This window comes from Podarcis vaucheri (assembly GCF_965113315.1).
Source record: "Podarcis vaucheri genome assembly, chromosome: 11".
Classification (NCBI taxonomy): Eukaryota; Metazoa; Chordata; class Lepidosauria; order Squamata; family Lacertidae; genus Podarcis; species Podarcis vaucheri.
This window is the reverse complement of record NC_138749.1, coordinates 14,114,801-14,134,386: the sequence shown is the minus strand read 5'-3', so window position 1 is coordinate 14,134,386 and position 19,586 is coordinate 14,114,801. Positions and strand designations below refer to the sequence as shown.

Here is a 19,586-nt window from a genome sequence, read left to right as displayed (position 1 = left end):
TTATTCTTGCAGGCTGTCTCCTACAACAGGATAGCAAATGGGTAGCCCAGGCCTTTATGGCAATGACTCTGCGCGGGAGAAATCTAGAAGGCATCCACCTTTCAGTGCCATGCAAGCCCTCCCCCCCTTCTTTAAGCCCCAAGGCCATTCTCCTTTCTTCCCTGCATAAGAAGAGAGGAACATATGGCCTAGAGTCACTATAGATCACATAGGTTTGTGATGGCAGTGTAGAACTGCAGCTGTTTGAGTGCAAGAATGCCCAAACATGTATTCAACTTACAAACATTTGGCAAGTGTTCAGAAAAAGAGCGTAATCTGGTTTCATCTAAGACTCATCCCCCCCACCGCTCTGTTCTACATCCCCATGAAATAGTGTTTGATATCTGATCACAATTTAATAGAAGAGACAGAGAAAAAGTGGGGGTAGGGGGTGAGAAAGAGAGAGGGAGTGAGTTTTGGGAAGTCCAGCCAAAGGGACTTTCCACAGAAACGTTTTCCCTATCCTGCTTTTTAAAAAAATTAAAATAAAATACTCATTTCTTTTAACAGATTGTACCATTCAAGGTCATTTACCTTTCTCGTTAATTAATTATTCATTCAGAAAGCCACCACTCATCCCATTTTAATCTTAGTCATATCTGTAATTAAGCTTAAACATAATAGTTTGGGAGGTGGAAAATATATTTTCCACTCATGTTTAAAAACCTGTATGTGTGTTTGTACGTGCCTGTGTATGTAAAATTAAAGTGCAGCAGTTATCTAGCTGAAAACAATCATTTTCATTGGTGGAGAAAAGTTTCATAATATATGAGAGTAAATCCCCTCCCCCTTTTAAAGTGCATTGATAATTAATTTTTTTTTTAAAGCAAACAAATAAATGGAATCTCCTCCTTAATTCATGGTTTCATTTTCTCAGCTAGGATTTGGTTACTAGTGCATTTTTTTTAATGAAAAGGTATCATGTGCATTTATATGACAAAAACAACCAAATCTGAAGGGAAGAGGATGGGGGGGGGAGAGATTCATACATGAAAGACACAATTTGCATTCAGTTCATCCCCAGCTTTACAAAGAGGATTTTGGAATGAATCTGGCATTGGGGGTCTCTTGTTGAGATTGAGTTTCCTGCTGTGGAATGTGCTTTGACCCGAATGTGGAACTCTTACTTGGGAAAGTGAGTGTGTCATTCGTGTTTGTTGTAAACTGTGGAGGATTATAGAGACTATCATAATGATTGGGTATGTAGCACCTGCAGTAAACAGATGATGCTACAGTATTGACTAATTGCGTTAGGTATTATTCTTCATGTTACCATCTTCTTGTCTTTTATGAAGAGGACCTGGAAGCTTAGCCATGTTCTCCTAGGGGGTCCTTCTGCAGTGCCTAGTAGTGTTGAGGCAGAGATCTGCCCTCTTGTATGCCATGCACACTGGTGTGCATCAATAAAGAAAGAAAGAGAATGAGGATAATTTGAGATTATTTCTGTCTGCATGGATTACAAATGGTGGTAACTGCTTCAAGATGACCAAAGCAATCACTTGGAACCAAAGAGCCCATGAAATGAATTCTGCTCACAAGAACCTATCACTGGCAGAATACAGGGAAGGTGATTCTTGCTAATTCTCCCTCCCTCTTCTCCCTCCTGAAAATAGGCTCTGGGAGATTGAGGGACCCTTTGTAACATCATGAGAGGTGCTGTTCCCTCTGAAAATGGAATGAGCCCCTTCCAATAATAGAAAGGCAGCTCAAGATCTAGTTTCTCTTTACATTTCTAAAGAGATTTCCAATTTCACCTTTTGAATTTAAAAGTCCTCAAAAAGCCATTTTGATTAATTTAAAATGTTTGAAAGAGAAATATAATCTGAGGCCCTTCTTTATGTGTGTGCCTCATCCAGTAGAGGTCCGGAGGATGGCAATGCAAGAATGGGTCTTTTCTGTGGTGCCTCCCCATTTGTGGAATGCTTTCCTGAGGGATGTTCACCTGGTGCCTTCATTGCATAGCTTTAAGCAACAGGTGAAAACATTTCTCTGTGATCAGGCCATTAACATTTGATGGCCTTTTAAATATTTTTGTGGGAGGGGGTTATTGGTTTGTTTTTGTTTTATTGTGTATTTTGTTTTCTCATTTTGTATTTTTATGTTGTGAACCACCCTGTGATCTTCAGATGATGGGAGGTATACAAATTTAATAAATAATATATTTTTAAAAAAGAAAGGTGTGCTGGTTGCAATTAAAAGCCCAAGTGAACGAGCCAAACTACATTCACCTGGCACTTAAAAGATAACAAAGGCATCTCCAGGTAAATGTATCCGGGGAATTAGCCACCAACCTTATTTCAGAAGGTGAGGGCACATGGAAAAGTAGCTCTGAAGGTTATCTGAGTTGCTGGGCACAATTTATTTGGGTGACGTCAATCCTTCAGGCTGCTTAGCATATTTTAGATAGAACCAACCATTTAAATTTAGTCATAGTATGCGTAAAACTGGTTTTTGGTTTGGATCGTGGCAGTAATTTTTAATAAAGATTTCTGCCCCCACTCCTCTTCAATCTGGACCCTTGGAACTGCACAACTTATTTTGCATGTTCAAGGGAGTTTTTAGATTTTCTTAAATATTTACTGCATATGCAAATGTAAAAGAAATTTGTGATATGGGGTTCTGGCATTCAAGCGGACGGGAGATAAAAATTCTGATAGCTTGGATACATCTAAGCCTATTTCTGTTAGGTTTTGTAATGTTTTCTTTATCTTGACTGCATATTGGTGGTACACAGTGATATCCTTGAAATGATAGCAGGTGCAACCCTTGTAGCCTTATCAGAGTACAAGAGAGAAAATGGGCATCTCAAAAGGTTCACTTCCAAATAAATCTACAGTAGTAGATTTATTAGCTATAAAATGTTTTATTTACTTTTTTAGGTTCAGAAAGTCCAAATGTTACGTGGTGGCCTCATGATTTCCCAGTCTTCTCTTTCCTCAACTACAAGATGTTAGCACTGGCTGAACAATAGTAAATGCCTGTTGTTCTATTTACAAGTATCTCAGAATGAGTAGATATATATTTATCTTGGTTCTCCCCAGTGGAGTACTTAGAGAAGCCCCCATAAGAGCACGTAAAAGGATGTTTTGTTGCCTCAGAAGAATGACTTAGCTGTTCCAATGAAAAACAAAGGCTTAAATAAAGGCAAAATTAGAGGCGCTTATGTGACAAGCTGGAGGGGAGAGCCAGCAGTGTTTTGTGGTAGGCATTTACTTGGTGCAATTGCTGGCATGCCTGATTAATGTATATTCACATATTGTAAAATGCACGTTTGTTGCTTTTTGTACACATTTCAAAGTGTTTTTAGACTATTGCGTCATCTTGTTTGAAGCTACAGTTCTAACACTCCTGCAGTCCTAGTCTCACCCTACATCACTGGGGCTTACTTTGAAGTAAAAGGAACGCAGGTGGCGCTGTGGTCTAAACCACTGAGGCTCTTGGGCTTGCTGATCAGAAGGTTGGTGGTTCGAATCCCCACGACAGGGTGAACTCCCGTTGCTCTGTCCCAGCTTCAACCTAGCAGTTCAAAAGCATGCAGGTGCAAGTAGATAAATAGGTACCGCTGCAGTTGGAAGGTAAACTGCGTTTCCATGCGCTCTGGTTTCCGTTGTGGTATTTCGTTGCGCCAGAAGCGGTTTAGTCCTGCTGGCCACATGACCCAGAAAGGTGTCTGTGGACAAACGCTGGCTCCCTCAGCCTGAAGCGAGATGAGTGCCGTACCCCATAGTTGCCTTAGACTGGACTTAACCTTCCAGGGATCCTTTACCTTTTGCCTACTTTGAAGTGCACTTCGGTGGCTGTGTTTTTTCTGGCAGTACCGCAGGCCCATAGTTTGTGATGGGCTTCCCTATTGCCACCTTCACGATTCTAGCATGCCTTGTAATTTTGAAAACTGAAATGCTTTGCCCTCAGAATCATAGAATCGTAGAGTTGGAAGAGGGCACGAGGGTCATGTAGCCCAACCCCCTGCAATGCAGGAATCTTGCCCAACAAGGGACTTGAACCCACAACCCTGAGATTAAGAGCGTCATGCTCTACTGACTGAGCTATCTCAGCATTGAAGTTGTGGACTATGCTAAAGGTAAAGAATAACAACAGTTCCAACTAAATCGAGTCAAATAGTGGATTTGTACCATTTTGGTTTCCAATTATTTCTGACTTGTTCCTAGTTACATTAAAACTTAGTGCTGAGGTACAGAGACAAGAAACAAACAAACAGCCAGATAGGAAACATCATACTGTGAATATATTGAGAGATAATTGGTTAATTTTTTATATATTCTATCAGTTTAATTGTTGCTTATAGTTGTTGTTAAGATATGTAGCTCATTCCAGTAGGTGCCCCATACGTAAATGTAGTATGTATGATTTTGTATCTGAATTCCATACCTTTTATAAAATATGTGTTAGTAAGAGGTTGGTAATACTTAGTTGTTGATTCTGGCTTGATCTCTTGACTTAGGAAATCTGCTGCTTCTCCCAGGATACTTATGAAAGATTTAAAACTTTGGTGGGGAAAAGTTTGCAATATTTATTTTTAACTGTGTGCAACATATTCTGAACACTCCACCCCCCCTTTTTTTGGTCAAAAGCAAAAAAAGTGGTCTACAGGGAAATAAGCTTATCAGCTGTTAATTATCTACCAAACAATTTGTGATTTTAATGCTCTGCAATTTTCAGAGTCATGTGTAGGTGGGTTTTTTTTATCTCGCTTTTGCAATAAGTTAGAAACTGAAGACTACCACATAAAATTATGAAAGTAGCTGATGATGCCCTACCAATTTACCAGTTGCACATCTAGGAAAAGAAACGAATATGCATCCCCAAGAAGAAAAAAAGTTATATTTGGATTTTATTTTTATTTTACAAAGTATTTTCCAGCTCATGGGTCATATTTGACCAACTGCTTTCAGACGAAGACATGGCACTTTGTTGAGCTATTTAAGAATCAAAAAGACTGTCTTAATTTAAAACAAGGAGCCTTTGTTTTAGTTGGTGACTGCCTTGTGAAATTTTTCAGTTCTCAGCGGGTTAACCAGGGAACAGGGGCAGAGTCATAATTGGCCTATTTAGGGTGTTTTGCATGTGAATGGTGTGTTAGTGAAGCATTACTAAGTCTGTTGTGAGTGACATGGTGATTAGAATTTAGATTAGGGAAAACACATTCTGTACTTTATCAAGTACAGTAATTAGTTCAGTCAGTAAAAGTTGATTACAAGTAACGATAAAGTTAGATTTTTGGTACTTAATTTTAAAATTTCTTTATTAAATGGAAAATTTCTTCATCATATAAAATAAATGGTAGTATCTGCACCTGTTTTATTGCATACCAGAAAAAAATTAAAAGAACAATGTGTTCAATGCAGAGTATAATCAGGGGATTTATATATTATGGGTAAGTTTCAATGTAGTTATAGCAAATAGAATTTTTAGAAAATGTTAGTCTTTGCTTTTTCCTTGTTATTGCACTGAGATATCATTTCTTCTGGCTTAGCAATAGCTATTGTCCATTCATAAGTACATTTCATATTTGTGGATGTTCACTGTCTTACTTAATAAAATAGATGCTGTTGAAGTACTTTGCTGCAACGTCTTCTATCCACTCTAAGAGTCAGTCTCTCCCCCCCTTAGCAATTTAGCAAAACACTAGTTCATTTTTGCATTGTATACTATTATTTTCACATCACAGATGTTATACCTGATTAACACATTTTATATTGTATTTTTAAGAATTTGCTGTGTTTCCTATTTAGTTCTATTTAACACATTCATTTTTTCCATTATTAGGTAAAATGCCTACTCTTGTATGACGAAATGATTTTGTAGCAACAGGGTGATTTTTAAAATACTGATGAACACAATATATTTTGTTCGCCCTGTAAGTTTAAAACAAAACAGGTGGGGAGGGGGATCTTTACTTGATGTAGCTCCAAAAGAGTTCATATGTTCAACTGTTATTTCTTTTCAGCAATAACAGTGGAAGGCTATTGTAAAATTTCAAAGCATTCGCTTGGCCATCAGAATACGTATTCCGCTGAAAAGAAATCACTTGCCTCAGAACTATTTTTGTCATATCTGAAAATAAAGTATTTTTTGTGTTAGTATTCCAATTTGCCGGTCACAGAGCCTTTTTTTAAATAATAAAAAAGCGTGTGTGTATTATTTGAATCAGCATAGAAAGGCAAGCAAGGGAGAAGTTAGATATAACAATACTTATTTTTCAAAAATCTTTTAGCAAAGTCTCCTCGGAGGTGACATGGAAATGGGCAACCCAGGCGCTCTCTCACCCACCAAACCTGGCTCTCAGTACTATCAGTATTCTAGCAATAATCCGCGAAGAAGGCCTCTGCACAGTACCTCTGTGGGTGAGTTACTTTGTGCCACTTTTCTCCACATTTCTAAAAGGAAACTTACACTGAACTTCTGTCTTGCAAGTAATTAATAATAAATGCTAGCTCAGTGCTGAATCTTAGACTGGAGGGTGTGAGCCTGCAAACATACATCTTACAGCCACACTTGTCTTCTTCTTTCAGAAGTACAAACAAAGAAAGTTCGAAAGGTTCCTCCAGGTTTACCATCTTCAGTAAGTACTCCTTGTCTGTCTTACCGTTTGCGGTTCCACTGGTTCCTTTGATTAACATGTTTTCAAATGAAACAGATTCCTATCCTAAACGTTTTTTTGTTTGTTTTGGTTTTCTCCAACATCATGCCGGCAGACAAAACAGAGAAGTCTATAATATTCTGACCTGTGGGAATAAAAAGTTTTGGGGGGTGTTGTTGCATTATTATTTTTTAGTGTATATAAATAGAACTCTGAAAAAGTGCCTCTTTACCAGTATGCGGTTCCAGATAGAATACGCATTAGCTTCACGTGCGGGTTAACTTCTTTGTCAGTATTATGATGATTTATGGATTTGCATGTTAAAAGAGATTTGTGGAGAGGGATTTATGAAACATTTACATGGGTCTCAGCCCAGAATAGAAGGAGGACGTCTTCATTTTCCACTGAAGTTTTTGAATTAGGACTTTGAGCATACCTGCACAAATAGCTTTCTCAGTGTGTGTGATTTCCAGGTGTCAAACCAGTTGACTCCAGGTGTTACCAAAGGAATTATGGGCTATGGTAATAAATGAAGTCACATTTAATACCCTGATTGTCGTCCCGTCCCCCCTTCTTTTTAAGAAATTGTGTGTGTGTGTGTGTGTGTGTGTGTGTGTGTGTGTGTGTTTCTAATCAACCACCTGCATATATTTAGGCTGTGTTTGCAATAAAGGCTATATATGCTTTTTCATATTATAATGCCCTTGCGTTCATGCAGCAAATAATTGGCTCATGTATGAGTTGGATTTTGTTTTGCGTTCTTTTAAAAATAAAAAATGCTGATATGTAAAAAAAAGTATGATCTGCTTTAAAGCAGCTAACATATTGATTAATTTGTAGATAAGTAACAACAATGCACCGTAGTGCAGCAGAGCGACAAATACTTTTAGATCAAAGAATTAAAAATATTTGACTTTGCTACTGGTGGTAGTTATATTGTGGAGATGTGTATTATGGGAGTGGGGGTTACAAGAGAGTGCAATCAAAAATTCACCAACATCAGAGCAATCCTACAGGTTTTTCTGAGATTACTTTGGCGTACCATTTATTAATGTGATCATAAATTAGATGGACTTTCAAATCAATAGCAAAACCTTCATATTATAAAACTAGTACTTTTAATTTCCGTTTTTGCTATTGTCATATCAGTAAGTGACTGAAGCTAGGAAAGGAATTAAATGAACATGTTTAATTAATATAGCAATAGTGATATGGGTATGTGAACCCTTGGGCAGACTTCTGACAGTACTTGAGAAGTAAAAATAAAAGTTGACAACAAAAAAAAACTTTGCTATTTTTCACTAACAGAGAGAAAAAATGAGGACAAATTTAAAATTAGATTGCATAAATGTTTCTTGCTTTGTTTCTTTAAAGAATTTTGGGTGGTTCACTTTTAGTTAATGGCGTCTTTACTTGAAACTTTCGCTTCTAATAGCTTTTATGAGAACTCAGATGATAAATACATATTGGTGCTTCTCACATTTTGAAACAGGCCAGTACGTAATGTGGCTGAGTATACCTTTTAAGAATTCTGGAGTAGCACTTAAACACCTTTTTCTTTTTTTCGTTTTGGTAATTTGTTATGTCTAGAATGCTTAAATTTTAATAAAATGTAGTGCCGTATTTTCTTCATTTAAAAATACGTACATAAAGATTCCTTTTTTTCAGATAAATTCTGATAGAAAAATCACGTGCCTCTGTATTTCTAATGCTCATTTTCTCCCATATCTGTACACTTACTGTGCAGAACCTGTTTGACTGGGACATATTTCCGTTTAGAAAGCTAAACGCATGTAGGGCAGTGAAATGGCTACAACTGTAAAGAAAGAGGACTGCTGTGATGATGTAAAAACATCAGATTGGTTGCCATTTCCATTTAAGGGTTAGAACTCTGTTGTTATTATTTCCCTTGCAGACATTTCAGGCATTTGGCTGCTTCTTTGAACCAAAAAGAATGAAATAAGTTTAAAAAAGAATTAGGATTCCTTAATTCCTAGCAAAATTTGTTCTTTGAGTTACAAAGTTTGAATTCCGTAGTTCATCTTGCTTTTTGCACACAGTGAAACCTATTGTTTGAAAGATAAAAACGAGGGAAAAAACAATTTTGCCACAAATGATTTCCTTGAAATTCAAATGACCTGATGCTATTATTGGGAGATATATCAAGTTATCCAGAAGTGGGTGGGTGGGTGTCAATTGTTCCTTAACATGTTTGAACAAACAACTAATCACCTTCATGATCAAAATATGTTGTGATTTTTTTTTATCAGTAGTTAAAATGCAAAGATTTTCAAAATAGTACTATACTCTATTAAAAGGCAAAATATTTTTTTAAATAATTCATCTTATCACATTATAGTAGATGATGCTATTATGCTGGATAAACAGTACTCATTTATAAATTGACTAAACAGATTATATTGTACTTAGCTGATAGAATGAAAATATTATTCTCTTTCTATTAAAATATGGGTATTAAACTGTCACTGAATATTCATACAATTGTCTATAAAGGGCTTCAGGAGTTGTGTTAATGCACAGATGTCTATGACAAATTTCCATGGCTATATTGAGAAAGAGAAGCGACAGAGAGAGTAAGACAAACAAACAAACAAACAAACATTTTCTGGAAAGGTACTAAGCTCTTTGTCTTTTTATTTCGGGGGGGGGGGAGAGAACCTTTCAGAAGTAAGACCACTGGCTTGACTCAGTGTTAAGCAGCTAGCTTCTTCCTGCATAAGCATTTCAGTACTTTGTCACTATGGGCAAAGATAAAGATAATCCCTGGATCATCAGTAGTCTGGGTTATTCTTTGTGGATAAACTGGGTTGTGGGAAGAATCACCTGATCTCAAGCTCTGCTCCAATGTTGCTATTCTTCATCCAAGTTTTTAAAACGTGTGCATGTAAGTGGCTATGAAATCATTGCAGATATGAGTCTTGAGACACACACCCGGAAGCTTTTATGAATGGACATGCCTGGCGACTGGGGCTTTCGGAAATATGTTCCTGAACTTGTTCCCCCACTGCTTTCCTACACACCTGCCATGCACAACATGTAGCGTCCGAATCAAGCCTCAGTTTCGCTGTCCCCCCCTCCTCCTCCTCCTCCTGTGGATGGAGGAGGAATTGCTTCATTGTTTAGATGGAACAATGGCGACTAGCAATAACATTAATAACTGAAAACATGCTTGCCATTGGTTTTGGGTTATTACATTTCTATACATGTAAATTAGTCCCCAGCTCCCTTCACACAGCTTTTTCATGGCATTGGTCCCAAGGGGCTCCCAAGGGGATTTGCGACCATATAAGCACAGGTAATTATGTGGTTCTTTCCCATATGATCTGCACCTCCCAGCCAATTACCTGCAGCTATAGGGAATTACATAATGGGAAAGATGTTGCCTTGCCTCCCTACTTACAGCTACGTGAGAAGGAGACCTCTTTCAATTAACTCCCAAGAAGCGCATTAAGGGCATTCTATGGATGTGAATTATGCAGTCATTCTGAAACAACCTCAGGCGGAAACTTTGCATAGAGCATTCAGGTTTTTGCTCCTTTCTTTTTGGGGGGCTGTCTCATCAACTAGCCCTGCAGTCCTCACAGCAGCCTGATGATGCTAGTCCCATTCATTTCAGCGGCGCATCACTTTGAGGATTAGATTTTACAAGGCAGGGGTGTGGGACTTAGCTATGCCATGTGCCTCCTGCACTGCTCAGGTAACGTATAAACCAGGCCGTTAAGTGACAAAACAGTTACAGAGTTAACAAAGGTACATAGCCCAAACTGCTCTTTACTTGGAGAGTAGTTTTGTTATTCAGCATGAAGGGAAAATCCCTTAATACATGTGTGGATTGCCTGGGCATGTACTTTCAGCTGTGCTGAATCTTAGCTGATGTTTGCTTTTACGTCTACCAAGTGTATGTGTGAACCTAAGAATTAATTAATTTTACTCTTCATTCATAGACCATACATTTCAGAAAGGTAACATCCACTTAGTGCAACAGGCATCATATTCTTTCTGTGCCATTTACCCATATACACGGGGACTCCGGAATTTTGTGCCCTCGCAGATGAGTTTATTAGATGTAATAAAAGGCTTCTTTTGAACTAAGAAAAAACAAAAAAGAAAGAGATGAAAACTTTGGCAGTACTCACCAGGCAGGGTGTCTCGATTCTTGGCAGCTTTTTCAACTGTTTATCTATCCTAAACAGGGACTAAATTTAGAATGAAAGGTGTGTTTTTAGCTTCTTCAAAGCACTGAGTTTATTTGAATTTTTAGAGGGAGGGGTGGAAATCAGAGAGCTGATCTGGAACAGTTAACCATGTACAGAAGTTTCCCACACACATTCCACACCCAAATGTCTTTTTTCATTTTCTGCCCCAGAAAATTTAATAAAGATCTTTGTGATCTGGCTGTATTGTATTTATATGAAAAGACTCTCCAGGTGCAGAGATAAGATCGCGGTATTTAAATAGCACGGAAGACCATAACTGTGTTTTAATTAATAAACCCCTTAATGTTAAAAGACTTAGAGCATGAAGTCATGGAATTTCAATAACGGGATAATACAAACAAACAAACAAACAAAGCAAGATCCTAACATGGAACATAATGTGTGAAATGCTCAGAACTAAAACTGTACAGTAAAGTGCAACTGAACGTTATGAAATTTAGTCTTCAGGTGCAACGTGCAACAGTTGGAAATAATCATCTGAAAAAATGAAATGGATTACAGTATTGTTTCTCTTTTTCCTCTCTGCTCTCCATAAAATAGTATAATATTGATATCCCCATCTATTTTTAGTCATCTAAAATACAGAGAACTGTTTTATCACAAAAATAGCCAGCCAGCACTGTTCCAACTGGAATATGACATTGCACAATAAATTTCAACTTTCTTTTGTCAGAGCTAATTTTAAACTTCCTTTTGCTCACTAACCTATTTAAAAGCAAGATTCCAGTCTTCATAATCACTGAGAAAGTTTGAAAAAAGTAACATCTGCTCAGTTTTCAATGGCCATTCTCACAGTTACTGGCATTTCCCGTGGCTTTCTGTAAATAGCTTTAAGAAATCAACGTTGGAATACACCTATGTTTTTTAAGCAAGTGATCGGTAAAGTTGAAGATTAAGAAAACCTCCCTAAGATAGGAGAGCAGAAAAGAATATCCCTTAAGAATATCCCTCTGTTTATCTGTTGGTTTGAAATTTATGTTTGTTCCTGAATGGTAGAAAGGGGTGGTCTGAATGTATATGAGGCCACAACTTTGCTGAAACTAAGCATGCCTTGTTCTGGTCAGTGCGTGGATAGGTGTACCACCTTGGATTCCATAATAGAAAAAAGTAAATTTAAGAAAATTAAACCAATAAAATAATAATATATTTGTGTGCTCTGCATACCCATACAAACTGGGTTGGATGAAGATTTTGTTCCCATAAGTGGGAGAATTTCTGGAGTCAAGTTATGCTTAGTAGATAGTGGGGTTGACTTTTTGATGATTCCCATCAGCCTCCATTTTCACCTCTCACACTGTTGTGGAAGTTTGGGGAGTTGACACAAGCAGCTTTTCCATCCATGGAAGGAAAGGTTTGGGCCCGTTCTATATGTGCCCCTCTGTTTCCCTGGCATTAGTAGCTGGCATCAGAGTTTACTGCCATCATCAGTGTCCTGAGCGCTCCTATTCTTTTCCTGGTGGGGTGAATAAGAACTGTTACTTATATGCGAGAAAATAACAAAAGGGACTTAACCAAGAGAAGATGAACCTCTCTGCTGTTTCCTTGGTGTTTGCTTCAAGACACCAGTTGTTGGGGAACTCTAGTGGGGAGAACACTGCTGTGCTCTTGTTCTGCTTCCATAGGCCGCTGGTTGTCCACTGTGACAAGAAGACTAGATGAGCCTTTGGACTGATCCTGCAGGGTTCTGTCTACGTTTTCCAATTTCTAGGGGAGGGAGCATGCTGCCCCTCCCTGACAATCAACTGGAGCCCTCTTTCTATTTATAATAGAGGAGCATTAACTTATATGGGAGAAAGTGAGCAGGTTATAATTAGGACACACTGCGTTTTGGAAACACCCTTCCCAACACAAGTGATCCTTGTGTCTTGAGGAGAGACTCGTTCTGCCACCTCTTTCAGCTGTCTTTCAAATCTCAGCCCTTTATTATTTTCTCATTGATATCAGTGGGCACTGGGAACTATTGAGAATCTAGGTCATCCCTTCCTGCAGGCCCCTGCCCTGGGTTCCCTTTTATGGCTTTGCCACATATTGCAACAAGCACACAAATTCTGTCATCTGACACATTGATATCTGTATCTCTATAAATATGCAGAATTCTCTACATATGCAATAAGAAAGCACATGAATGCACACATCTGAGTGGTTGCCGTTCTTTCTTTCCATTGCCAGCCATTTCTGGAATTATATCATGTACTTTTGGCCCAGAATATATATGCATTCTGAATCTGCATGAGATCGCATAATAGTCTGCATAAAAGTGGACTGATCAGTGGGATAGATTAAATCTTGTTTTACCATCTGAGATGGCTTAATTGACTAAGAGCATTGATCTTACTAGTTCCAAATTCAAACTTCTATAAATGAGTTTATACACCAAAGTTGATTTACCCAAGAGGGATTGGTTATATTTATATTCGGTATTGCACTTGTGTTTTATTGCTTATAATACAGTGCATGTTTTCTTACCATAGTTTGTAGCTGGGTTTGGTGTGTGTGTGTGTTTCCAAGGAAGGTCCTTTCATAAGGGACCCACATATATTTGTGTTTGCCATGAAACTGTTCCTACACCAACTTGTGGGAGAGGTAGGAATTTAGTCTTGGACACCAAAATGAGCTTCAAGGCACTGAGAGTGCCTCGGAAGAGCAGTGAGATCATAGAATTGTAGATCTAATTCACACATTCAAAATCAGCTCTACTCCCTTGGCCCATGATTACACTGAGAGTGTAATTTGCAAACTGGCTTGTCCAAGATATAACATGATGATGGAAATCACCACTGAAGTACTCAAGGATAGAGTGTTGGACTCTATTCAGATGTCACACCGAACCATGGTTTGTTTTACATCTGAACACCTGAACCTATTTTTTAAAATGCTGAAGCGAAAGCAGAAAAATCAACTACTAAAATCAGTGAAAGTACCACTGATAGGATAAGAGAGGGAAGAAGTCCAGGTGCTTAAAGAAAAGGAAAAAGAAAAAGAAACCAATCATGTCGGATGCATTTCATTATTCTACCTCAAGAGGCTGCTGCAACTGTGGAGGAGGAGAAGTTGCTGTACCTCAAGTCTCTGCTAAATCATGGAGATGAGAGTAAACTTTAAAAGTTAAATGCTGATGAGATGAAAAATGAAAGCAGATAAGCAGCTCTGAACCATGGTTTGTGGTGTGCTTTCTGAACTGAGCCCTTGATGCCTTTAGAAGTTCAAGACATTTCTCTCACTCTTGTGAGCATCATCTGTTCTATCGATTGATTCTTTGTAGAATCCTTAAAATCTCAATACAGTACCTTACATTCCTTTCTTTTTCTTTTTCTTTTGAAAAAGAACTTTAAGTTTTCATGCTTGTAGAGATAAACTTCAAAATGTGTCTAATAACAAAAAAACCAACTTGCTGTTTTTCAAATGTCATGGCTTCTAATTGCATTTTATTATTCTAGTCTAAGGCAGCTGTTGCTGTTTTGCTTTTGGATATTTACCATGGAAGTATTGACCTTTGTAGCTCTCCCTTTTCAAAATTGTGATCATTTTTGAAATATTAGTCCCTACCTGACAGGTATTTGAGTCTCCTTCCTCTTCTTCTAGAAGTCAGTGACTGATCTGGAAGGTTAAAGGGCCTCTGTTTTCTGAACGTTTTCCTTTCCTTTGGACCACATAGAGGCAGGTCTTGTCATCTGGGCAGTCCAGAACCTCCAGATACACTGCCCAGGCTTGCATCCAGAGGAGGTCACTTTGGTGCTCCTAACACAGTGGTTTGTCCTCACCCCTGGAGGCATACTCCATTGTCTCTTGAGACAGACAGATGTCAACAACAAAATGATGACGAGTCTCTTCGAACTATAGGAAACATACTGCTTAAGTAATACAAATAAAACTGTTTTCAGAATGTTAGAAAGCTCATTTACAATTTTGCTTATAATTTTGTAGGTGAAATTCATCCATGTTCCAGCTGCCCCTCTCTAGATAGAAGACCATCTGCTTTGTTATGAACTAACTACAGTTTTCAGTACCTCTTCAAAGCCTGCTCCATGCCTGTAGTTCAGTGGCTGAGTATCTTGCTTTGCATGCACAATGCCCTAGTTTCATCCCCTAGGAAAGACTCCCTACCTGAAACCTTTGAGAGCCACTGTTGGTGTAGGCAGTAATGAACTAGATGGGCTGGCTCAGTATAAGGCAACACCCTATTGCAGTAATCCAGTCTTGAGGTTAGCAAAATGTGGCCAAGCTACCTTTGTCCAGGATGTGTTTGTGTACCAGCCTAAGCTATCTGAAAATGCTCAGTGCCACTAAGGCCACTCTGGTACTCAAGCTGAAGCTATGAACACTCCCAAACTCTGAATCTGATCATTTATGAGAGGTCAACCCATCTAGAAGAGCAGGAATGCCCACACCCTTGACATCAATAGCAACTCTATCTAGTAAGGATTCATCTTCAGTTTGCTGCAATTCCACTTCCTCACCTGATTGATTGAAATGTATTGATGCTTCCTTGAAGGCAATCTCACTCAGCTGTTTCAGGTGTACGTTAAAGCATGGAGGACAAGATAGAGCCCCCTTGAAACCCTGCGGCATAATTGCCATGGGGTCAAACAGAAGACCACCTTCTGGAATCATCTCTCCAGGGTAGGAATGGAGCCACTGACCCACTGTGCATACAGATCCCAACACCCAGAGCCTATCCAGAAGGATATCACGGTCAATGCTATCAAGAACACCACTAAGAGATCCCAGAGAACCAACAGTGTTGTCCTCCGCTATACCAAAAACAGGTCTGAAACTAGATTGAAAAAGATCCAGGTAGTCCTCTGTTCACACAGATATATCCTGTGAATTTCCCCAACTTTGTCCTTAATGAACCCAGCAGTTAAGAATATTTGCCACTTACCCAACGACCCCTGCTAAATCCACCTCACAAAGGGGGGGGGTCACAATACCCTCTTTTTTGGCAGGCACGCTATCGTCAGTTGCCATGAACGATGGGGTTTCCCTGGAGTTAGAGATGTGCTTTGTGCACCAATTTGCCACTGACCTAGTGAGGCCCCGAGGTAACTTGAATTGGAAATGGCAGCTTGTTCTACCAGTGAATGCCAGTCCTGCTGAGATCCCATTATAGATTTGGTGGAATTTCAGCAAAGGTAGTGGTGACAGATGAGGACATAGCCGACCTACTGTTTCGTTAGAGAGGAATATTAAAAGCAAAGATGGAAGAGGTGTAAGTTCAGTCTAAAGATGGAGTAGATTAACCCAGTGGAAACAAACTCAGCATTAGAGGAAAGAAAGCAGAAAAGAGAGAGTTGTTCGAGAAAACTGAAACTGAAGGAGGGGAAGAAAACAACTAGTTCCGTGCCTTTGCTCTCTTTGGGAGATGGGAAAACTTTTTAAGAGTGTCCAGTTAGCGTTCTTTGCTAACTCTGCAGCAGGGAAGTCTCATGCCACGGCAGTGTGTTGTTGAGCTGTTTGTAGTTTCCCTGTGTTCAGATCAATTAATAACGTGTCGATTAATTTTGTGGCCATGCACCCATTTTTAGATAGGAACCTTCAGACCTGAACTCCACAGCAGCTCCTTTAAATGAAAACTTGTGTCCCAAGGAGTCTTATAAAAAATAAGAGGCTGCAATCTGAAGAAGTAATTTATGTGCGAATGAAAGAATCATGCTTTCTTAAATACTTTCTCTCCAACTTCTCCCACCCTGCCAAAGAAGCAAGCTCTGTTCCTTGGTGGCTTCTTGTCTGCTGAGTTACAAAAACATCCTGACAAAGGCAGACACAGCTGCTGCATGCACAGTACTTTTCCTTTCATGCATGTGACTTCTCGTGAGTCAGGGTCACAGGCTGCAGGACTTGTTGCCTACTGTTTGCCCATTGCTGCCTTTTACTACATTGGCTGTTCTGTGCACTCCTGTTTCTTTCTATTGGGGAAGGGCCATGGCTCAGTGGGACAGCACCTGCTTTGTATGCAAACAGTTCTACATTCAATCTCTGGCATTCCCAGGTAGGGCAGAGAAACAGTCCAGCTTGAAAACACTGGAGAGCTGCTGGTAGTCAGTGCAGGTAGTACTGAGCTAGGTAAACCGATGGTCTGACTCCGTACGAGGCAGCTTCCTATGTTCCTATGTAGGCCGTAAAACAGACACCACTTATTCTCATGCACTTGCTGAGATCGAACATGCAATGTGCCATTGTTTAATATACCTGTGTGATTATATCGTGGGGGCAAACATGCTCCTAGAAAACAGGTTGCAGAATTGCAGTCAGTGAGTGTTGCCAAGGGTCACAGATACAGTCTCCCAATTTCTCCCTCTCTGTGTCTGTCTCCTTCACACAGTCTTGGCTTTAAGAGATGCCCTGCTGCTGGAAACCAAAATAAGCGACTAATAACCCCTATGGAAAAAGTGGGAAGGAGGCTGTCGCTGCGAACTTGTATGGTGTAAAAAGTTAGGAACCTTCCGCTTTAAAATGAAGCAATTTGTAGAGGAGACTGTAGATACTACATTGTGTGTTTTGTTGTGTGATGAGCTTGTACTTGTGTGGCTCAAAATAAATAACTAGACCTGGAAGTAGCAGTTGTGACCATTGCATCCTGTTTCTCAGCAGCTACTAGCATAGGTGCATCGCTGTTAGGGCTCTGAGTTTTGCTTAAACATAGACTCCCTCTTCAGAGGAATATAGGTAATGCAGGGAACAGCATTTCTTAGAGGCAGAGGTTTTTGATCGTCAAATATATAGTTCTGTTGCATTCCTTATACTGAAATGGTATATTTCCCAGTACTTTTATGTTTTAGGAAACTATTATATTAAAGGAAGCCCGCAGTAAGTTTAAAATATTTCTGATACTTATTTATTTTTGCATCTTACTTAATAATGGGCTTCTCGGAATATGAGCAGCAATGGTGATTTTTAATTCTCCTTGCAGTCTCACGAGAGCACAGGATTCAAGAATTGTTATACTTGTGAGAGTCTATTTCAAGGAAGCCTGAAGTGAAGTCAAACTGCACTTTGTGCCGAACAGCATCTCAGTTTAGCTTTTTAAAATTATATTCCAGTTGTTACTGTGGGGCCCGATCCTGCATAATGTATGTTAAACATCTGTTAAGGAATTTCTCGAAGCTCATGCACGACTTTCTGTACGGTTAGACTTTAGCCCATAAATGAACCAGATCCTGTGCAAAGATCTAATACTGTTGATTCTTTTTCTTCTTCTTAATTATGTGTTGCGGTTGAAACAGAACCTACAGTCTTAACCGATTAAAAGAAATGGGAAGTTTTTACGAATGTATGAATGGGGAAAATGGAAATTGTACTGTACAATAATGCACCTTCTTAACTGTACAGGCAAGTATGAAGTTGCAAGCGAGATGTACACAGCAGGGGCATTTTCTGCTCTCATGGGAGACATCCATAGAATCCCCATTGTGGTTGCATGAGTGTAAGGGAACTTGGCATTTAATCCTCTCTTTGAACTTATCCCCTCAGGGAATGATTTCTAATACAAGAGATTTAGAGATATAAAAATAACTACTTTCTGTAAGCACTAACACCAGATTCTTTTTACTGTGTTTTAAACATTCCTGCTAGACTTTAGCATCTTCATATTGTTGATTGGTGTGAGGCATCATAACTCAAGTGAAGAAGCTATTAAGAAATACTGTTTTTATACCTCCTTGTCTTCAGTTATATCTTCTGGATTTTATTTTTTATATCTATAAAACTTTTTAGGTTACTGTTTATTTGTAACTATTCCAGTTCATTTTGCAATTTCATTATTATTATTAAAATAAAAAAATTCCTTCCAGTAGCACCTTAAAGACCAACTAAGTTAGTTCTTGGTATGAGCTTTCGTGTGCATGCACACTTCTTCAGATACCATTATTATCCATTATTATTATTATTATTATTATTATTATTATTATTATTATTATTATATTTTAAAGTTGTAGTTGTAGATAAACCTTTGCTTAGGAATGCCAGATCAAACCACTGAAAACTAAAGGGCAGCATGGTGTTCTTGTAGCCATACATGGTTTTGATTTGTAATCATAATCTGAAATAAGACGTTAATGCCTGATTATTTGATTTCATTTATTTTATTTCTATGCCACTTTTCATTCAAAAGAATCCCAAAGCGGCTTACAATCAATCAATAATAGCAATGTGATGTTACATAATAGAACACCACAAATGCAGCATAAATCATATAAAATAATCGGTGAAACAATTACAACCTATAAAACACAGGCATTCAGGGATAGAAAGAGCCTTTCCAAATAATGAAGTGCAAATCAAGGATCAGAAGCTAAAAGGGTTTTTGTCACCTTTATTTACTTTCTGATCTGCTTGCGTCTTTGTAGAAAACACTTCACTTCATTTACTTACACAGCAATGTAATGATTTCTGCTTCGGAGTGTTTTGACCCAAAATTTTAAACTTTCTAAATTGAAGTCTTGTGTGACTCCAGCAAACGAATGCTGCATTTTGGGTGCACAACACCACTGACCCCATTCCATGATGCCAGGCACGTTCTCTGAGTGCATCCATTCATTCATCAGAGCCTCATTTGGGGGTCTGATCTGGTGCATCTCATGTGCTCAAGTCACACAGCAGCAAGCACACACACTCACTGACTCTCCACCAGTCCAGGGGATAAAACAAAAGAATCATCTGCATAAACGACACTCGGAAACCTTTTGCAAAAAGATGTATTTCTTCCTTGC

At 38.8% G+C, this 19,586-nt stretch overlaps 1 protein-coding gene across 3 annotated transcripts in view; it reads left to right on the top strand.

Annotated features, from left to right (window-relative positions):
• Window positions 1–19,586, top strand: part of TCF4 (transcription factor 4) — a 345,040-nt gene that overhangs the window by 205,209 nt on the left and 120,245 nt on the right. For all 3 annotated transcript variants that reach the window (XM_082241941.1, XM_082241939.1, XM_082241940.1), the window contains exons 7-8: window positions 6,275–6,404; window positions 6,573–6,622. In XM_082241941.1, the coding sequence (XP_082098067.1) occupies window positions 6,275–6,404; window positions 6,573–6,622 (180 nt within the window). The remainder of the gene's footprint in view (window positions 1–6,274; window positions 6,405–6,572; window positions 6,623–19,586) is intronic.